Source organism: Lipotes vexillifer, unplaced genomic scaffold (assembly GCF_000442215.2).
Source record: "Lipotes vexillifer unplaced genomic scaffold, Lipotes_vexillifer_v1.1 scaffold463, whole genome shotgun sequence".
Lineage (NCBI taxonomy): Eukaryota > Metazoa > Chordata > Mammalia > Artiodactyla > Lipotidae > Lipotes > Lipotes vexillifer.
Window position 1 is genome coordinate 1,733,927 of NW_006779398.1, and position 7,596 is coordinate 1,741,522.

General features: G+C 38.7%; 1 protein-coding gene across 1 annotated transcript in view; it reads left to right on the forward strand.

Annotated features, from left to right (window-relative positions):
- The first annotated feature begins 7,049 nt into the window (after nucleotides 1-7,049).
- The window catches only part of TUBE1 (tubulin epsilon 1), a 19,689-nt gene continuing 19,142 nt past the window's right edge, over nucleotides 7,050-7,596 (forward strand). Inside the window, exons 1-2 of the mRNA XM_007452594.1 lie at nucleotides 7,050-7,083; nucleotides 7,178-7,251. Of these exons, the coding sequence (XP_007452656.1) occupies nucleotides 7,059-7,083; nucleotides 7,178-7,251 (99 nt within the window). The 5' untranslated portion in view covers nucleotides 7,050-7,058. The remainder of the gene's footprint in view (nucleotides 7,084-7,177; nucleotides 7,252-7,596) is intronic.

The window sequence follows — 7,596 nt, forward strand, 5'->3', positions numbered from 1 at the left end:
TCTAAATACTCTCTCTTAATTCTCATAAGTGCAAGAATAGTGATCTTTCAATCTTCAGGATACTGATTCAAGAGATACAGAAAAAGAGTAATGTTTGAACTGGCCATATCCTAAAAAAATATCCATTATTAGAATTACTTTATTCATATGACAAATATTTGCTGATAATCCACCATAAGCAAGGCATGTGTTAAGTACTGAAGGTAAAATATTGAGCAAAACAAATACAGTGTCTGCCCTAATGGAGTTTACAGGTTAGGGTAGGGTATGCTCTAGATTAGAACTAAATCTAAAGGACGAGTAGGCATTAACTAGGTGGAAGTGGGTAGGAAGCAAAAACACTGAGACAGTTGGGAAGTGGGCAGAGGAAACAGCATGTGCAATGGTCCTGTGCCAGTAGAAAGGACAACAGAAAATCTGAAAGGCCAGCATAACCACAGCAGAGAAAATTAGAAACCAGGTCAGAGAGAATAAGTAGAGGCTAAATCAAGCAGGAACATGAACCCAAGTTAAAGATTTTAGACTTTATCTTATGAGCAAGGGAGCCCACAAAAGAATTTTAATCTCCTGGGAAACATATTTAGGTTTCAGTGATCTTTTTCCTCTATTAATTTTGTTTTCTTTTTATTCGATTTCAACTCCAATCTTTAGTATTTCCTTTTTTCCTGTTTACTTTGGGTTTAATTTGCTTTTCTTCGTCTAGTTTCTTAAAATGGAAGCTTAGGTCATTGATTTGATCTTCTTAACATAAGTATTTAATTCTATAAATTTCCATCAAAGCAGTACTTTAGCTTCATTTCACAAATTTTGAAATTTTGTTATTTTCATTTCCTTCAGTTAAAATTTTCCTTTTTGGTTTCTTCTTTGACCAATGGGTTATTTAGAACTATGATATTTTGTTTTCAAATATTTGGGAATACTCCAGCTATTTCTCTGTTACTGATTTCTTAGATTCCATTGTTAACAGAGAACATTCTTTGTATTGTTAATTCTTTTAAATTTATTGAGACCTGTTTATGGCCAGAATAAGGACTATCTTGGTAAATATTCTATGTACACTTGAAAAGAATGTGTATCCTGCTGTTGTTGGGTGACGTATTCTATACATGTAATTGGTTGACAGAGTTGTTCAAGTCTTCTGCATTCTTACTCATTCTCTGTATACCTGCTTATCAATTATTGAAATAAAGATGTTGCAATCTCCAACTATAATTATGTTTCTCTTTTCTATTCTGCCAGTGTTTGCTTCACGTATTTTGAAACTCATTAGGTACATAAATTTTTAGTAGCATTATGTACTCTTGATGAATTTATATTTTTATTATTATAAAATCTTTCTTTATCCCTAGTAGTATTCTTTGCTCTACTTTGTCTAAAATTTATATAGCTACTTTGTATTCGTTAGTGTTCGTATAATGTCCTATATTTTTAGTTTCAAACTTTATATTTGATGTAGCTTTCTTTCTTTTTTTATTTTACTTATTTATTGTTTCTGGCTGCGTTGGGTCTTTGTTGCTGCACGCCAGCTTTTCTCTGGTTGCAGCGAGTGGGAGCTACTCTTCATTGCAGTTCACGGGCTTCTCATTGTGGTGGCTTCTCTTGCTGCAGAGCACAGGCTCTAGGTGCGTGGGCTTCAGTAGTTGTGGCTCGTGGGCTCTAGAGCGCAGGCTCAGTAGCTGTGGCGCAGGGGCTTAGCTGCTCCGCAGCATGCAGGATCTTCCCGGACCAGGGATCAAACCCGTGTCCCCTGCACTGGCAGGTGGATACTCAACCACTGCACCACCAGGGAAGCCCTGATGTAGCTTTCTTATAAACAGTATATAGCTGAGTCTTGCTTTTTACAAATCTACTCTGATGATCTCTGACTTTTAAATTAGGATGTTTTAATTATATTTACATGTAATACGATAGATATGATTGAATGTAAATCTGCCTTCTTACTATGTGTACTCTATTTGTGCCATCAGTTTTTGTTCCCCTTTTGTTCTTATTCTGTACTTCTGAAACAGCTGAATATATTTTATGAATCTATCTTATCTCCATTATTGGTTTATTGCTATACAACCTCACATGTTGTTTTGTTTTGCTTTGCTTTGGGTTACTTTAGGGTTTACGGTATACATCTTTAACTTTTCAGTCTGCCTTCAATAACATTATACCACTTCCAACACAAGAAAATTACAAGAATATATTCTATTTCCCCTCTCACACCCTGTATCTACCTTGTTGTCATGTACTTTACATCTATGTATACCATAAACCCCACAGCACATTATTATTAGTTCTTCTTTAAGCAATCATCTCTTTAGGAAAATTTTCAAGAGAACTCTTTTATATCTACCCACATATTTATCATTTTCAGTGTTATCCCCTTGAGTAGGTCCAGATTTCTATCCAACAATTTTCCTTTTATCTGAAGGTTTTCATTTAAATTTTGGACTTCTGGTGATTAATTCATTCACCTTTTGAATGTTTTTACTTAATCTTCATTTTTGAACATTCTTTTTGCTGGGTATAGAATCCTAGGTCAACAATTTTGTGGGTTTTTTTTTAAGGACTTTAAATATTCTTCTACAGTGTTTTTTGGCTTGCATTGTTTCCAACAAGAAAGTCTGCTGTCATTCCTGTCTTCGTTCCTCTGTCTCCCCAACTCAGGATGGCTGCTGGGCTGTGTTTGGATGCTATTCATTAAAAAGAAACCACTAGGTCCAGCCCAGACTCAATGGGAGGTGATTACACAAAAATAGGAGGCAGATCATCTGTAGAGAAGTTAAAAAAAAAATAGGAGGCAGAGATCACTGGGTACCATCTGAGAGGCTGCCTATCACAGACATTGTGTTTTGGTGTCATGTTTGAGAGTGCTTGAGATGCACTTACAAATGTTGTTCATCAAATATTTCTGGCTTTCTGTCTCCCAGAAATTGTAATTCTTGGTCCCCTTATGATTACTTGGAGCCCATGTGACTAGTTTTGGCCAGTGAATTAACAGCAGCCATTAATTGCAGTACAAGACCCTCCTGAGTTGTCTTTCTCTTTGCCACAAAACCCAGGAATTATCAAATAGTGGTAGCTCAGCAACTTGGGTGCCAGGGTGAAGATAACATAAAGCATAGCCACCAGACTCCCCCCTCCAATGGACATGTATCATGTGCAAAAAATAAACAACTGTTGTTTTACACCACTGAGATTTGGGGGTTGGCTGTTACCACAGCATAATAAAATTTATGCTGACTTATACAGACTTAGGTCCAGACTTAGGTACTGCCGTAACAAAAACATAAAATATAAGTCACCAGCATAGTGGTCAAGCAGCGAGTGTCAAGAAAATTGTTATTGGAAACTGAGAGGATAGTTGTCTATGTTATTTAGTGGCAAACCTATTGGAAAAATCTTTGGAAAACTCTGTGATAACCTGGAAAGCAGATGATTTGCTGGTGAATGCTAGGTGAAGAGGTTGGAAGACAGAATGTCAATAACATGTTAGCTGCTGTTGGCTGTGTTTGTCAAGTTATATGACAAAGAGATGGGCTCAGAAATGCAGTGTGCAAACAGGAATAAAAATTGATAGAATGCCCACAAATTCAAAGTATATTTAAATGACAACTTTGAAAGCCATAGGAGTATATTTTTCTTGGAACACATTTTATTCCTTCTCAGAAATTTGTAGCATCTTTGTAATGTTGTCCAGTACTAAATGTACTATAGATGAATCTAAAGGAGCCTAATTGTTTTTCCTCCATGCCGCCCCCCAACTTTTGTTTCTTGCCTGTGTACCTAAAGAATTCTTTCTTTATTCTGAAAACTGAGTAACTGAACCAGGATATATCCCTTAGTGTTGACTGTTCTATAGAAATTATTCCATGTAACATGGTATATGCTTTTAATCTATAGATTTTTTCCTTTATTATTTTTTATATCAATAAGAACATTTCGTCTTCAATTTGCCGTGTTCTCTATTTCAGGGGCACTTATTAATCTTATGTTGAAACATCTTTATCTCTTTCACATATATTATCTTCCAAGAGCTTTTTATACCTTTGTCCTTTGCCTCAGTATTCTCTGTGATTATCTCAATCCTTTCTTCTAATCAGTAATTTGATTTATCAGCTCTGTAGTCTGCTTCTCTGTGCTTCTAATTATTCATTAGTCCTTGAACATGTTTTGGTCTTTAGTTTCCTTTCTCTTTTATTTCCATTTTAGTTCATTTATTCACCAAATATTTATTGATTACCTATAGTACACCAGGCAAAGTTCTAAGTACTAAGGATATAGTAGTGAAAAAAACAAGGCAAGACTCAGCCCTCAATACATTATTTTAGCATCTTGTCTTTAAGTTCCTGTACTACCAAATTCATATTCTTATTATTAATAAGTTCCTCTACAGCACAAAAATTATATGAATTTTATTTTTTCCCCTTAGGTTAAGTTTTACAGGTCATGTACTTCGTTCATCTTTTACATATGCTAGTTTCCTTCCATCCTTCCTTCCTTTTACAGGAGTAGTCTACATAATTTTCATTGATGTTTTTCTCTTGCTCACATTTAACATATAAAATTTTGCCCAATCTATTTGCTTGGTGTGTTAGACAGCTATTGCTCCAATACTATTGCACCCCAAAATCTCACAGCTTTAACCAAAACCCTTTTTCTTGCTAAGACTGTGGAGAGCCTGCTGTTCAGCTGGTCTCCACTTGCCTCTCCTGGGTTTGGCTAGGATTAGCAGTACTCCACATTTCAACTGAGATGCAGATTCAGATCTGATCCACATGTCTTCATCATTTTGGAAACAGCAGCCACCTGAGGTAGTTTTTCTTACGAAGAATAGCAAAGACCAAGAGGCAAAAGCATGCTAGCACACCTAAAACCTTTGATACCTGATATCATTCCACTGGCCAAAGCAAGCCACCTGACCAAGCCTGACCAATAGGACAAAGACGTATACTCTGCCTACCCCCTTATTCCAGGAGGTACTGCACAGTCATGTGCAAAGGGAGAGAGTAAAGAATTCAGAGCAATACTCCAATCTACCATACTCTGCTATTCTGTGGGTAAATTCTCCTTGACTTCTTTCCTACTTATCTGAAATCTGCTCTTCCACTCACAGACAGAGTTTGAAAGGTAAATCATATTTTCTTTTTCATTGTGTTTTTATCAGAGGAGGTGTATCAGAGAGAATTCCACGAGAGCTGTGTGTAGCCTTCTGGGTGGCCTGCGTTCTGCTTGCTCTTCTGAAAGTTTGTTGAATATTTTAAATGAGGTTTCAGTCCATCTAATTAGGAGTGCATTCCACTTTAGGATATGTTCAGATACATGACTTCAAGGTGGACTCCTGGAAAGTATAAACTCTAAAATTTTTTTTCTTCTTCTACTGAAGTCCTAAAGTGGCTGGTACTTAAGGTTCTACCTTGACTCTCAAGCAGAATTTCCTCTCAGTCTGATTCTCCCGACTGAAGTTTTTAATGAGACTTGTTAGAACTTTCTTAATTTAATTCTGTTCCTATGTATGACCTCTAGGGAGTCATGACTAGGACCTAACCACTGCATGAAGGGTAGAGCTCTGCAGAGGCCAGAATACCAGATGAGCTGGCACCATAGCTCACAGATACAGATCTACTCACAAACTGGACCAAGCTTTGCAAATTTTAGAAGTCCCAGACTTTAGGACTTTAATGTTAAGACCTAAGTGAAGTGTTAGGGGAACCTGACTGCACTTCTAACACTGACTCCATGCTCACAAATAAGCAGTTAAGAGTAAAATCCAGCAAATGCAAAATATTCTTGACTGAAAGTTACCTATTAATCATAAAATATGTGAGTAATAAGGTGAAAAACATCTAAATGGAAATGTGAGAAAGCCTCAGCCTCATAAACCACCCATTGCAACTTCAAACTTACCAGGTATCAGAGATATAGTAACAACTATTATTTGTATTGGTAGGGGAATAAGGTGTTCCAAACAATCAAATATTACAATTCCTATTACCACACATTAGTTGCACATGTAATTTTAACTTTTTTTGGTGGGAGGATGCTTCCTAGTAATTTGTAGTTCCTCAGAATTTTTGTGGAAAATATTAATTTTACGAAAAAAGTGCTTGAGTTCTTAATTGAAATCTGGTCTAAATTAATAAGAGTTTACAGTATTTTTCAATGTTTGAAAATTTTAGGAGTTGGTCGTTTTCAGGAATACCTGACTTTTCAATCTCCTCCTCCTTTGTCCCACCTAAACACTGTACATAAATAAAATGCCTAGTTTTAATTTCATCTCTTCCATCAGACTTCTTTACTTGTCCACGTTCTCATCCATTGAATCCTGTTACACTTAGCGCCACAAAATCGTCACAATTTTTTGAGTATTTCGTGTGTATCTTCAATCAGATTGTAAGCCTTCTGGAGCTGGATCTATGTCTTAATTTCTTTTGAATCCTGCAGAGGGCCTAGAAGTTAATGTTGGGAGCATACAGCTTCAACATACACTGGTTGGGCCTCTGAAGCGCCATTTTTGTCAATCTGTATAACCACCTAGTTTCGGTTGTACCCTGACACGTCTATTTGTCTGGAGTTTCTTTGTGCTCATCGACATTGTTTTCTATTAGAACAAAGGACTTGTTAAATAGATTAACGCAGCGTCCGGAGGAATCGGAATGAACGGAATTTGACCCACCGGCCCAGGTATTGAGACTGTAAATGAAGACTGAACCTCTGATAGATCATAAACAGCTTTAAAGACACACGTTTTAAAATCCCACGCTAAAGCCTAGTTACCAGCCAGTGACCCGGGCCCCCGGAGCTGCAGTTGCTCAGACGTTTACAGGGCAGCGAAGATCTGCTATCGGGAGGACCAGTCGCTATGGTAACGGTGAGACGCACGTGCACTTGGCGCAGCCTTCGGACGTAAAATCTTAGCCTAAAGCTGGAGCAGAGCGGAGCTACGGCAGCGACTTGCGGCAGCAGCGTGACTTACGGCCGCCCCACCGCCTCGGAGAGAGCCGTTGGTGGGCCGGAAATACGCAGGCCGGCGCGGGCTCCTGGCTGCAGCGGGGCGGCCGCGCTGCAGCATGACCCAGTCGGTGGTCATACAGGGTAAGCCGCCCCGGGAGGGTGGGGACCCGGTCGACGCCGAGGCGAGTGGCCCTGTTGCTGCCTAATGTCTATTCTCTTACCTTCCTGGGCGCAGTCGGCCAGTGCGGAAACCAGATTGGCTGCTGCTTCTGGGACCTGGCGCTGAGGGAGCACGCCGCAGTCAACCAGGTACCGTCCCCGCCGCGCGGGAGACCCCCATGCCCGCCTGTCCCCGAGGCTCTTCCAAAAAATAAGCATTAATACTCTGGGAGCTTTTATCTGGCCGATATAAGTTGTATGGGATCTTCTTGGTAAAGGGCAAACTGGTTAGACACAAGAGTCCAAACGAACACTCGCCGGAGACCTTAGTTTTAAGGTTCCTTAATTCTCAGGGTTGCATCTTTATGAGGGTTCTTGTGAGGAGCAATGAGATAGCATATGTGAAAGTACTTTGTAAAATAGGTACCATGTGTGGCATTATATTCCTTAATTTAACCAATCAGCTTTTTAAATGATCACCAAGATTGTAGGGAA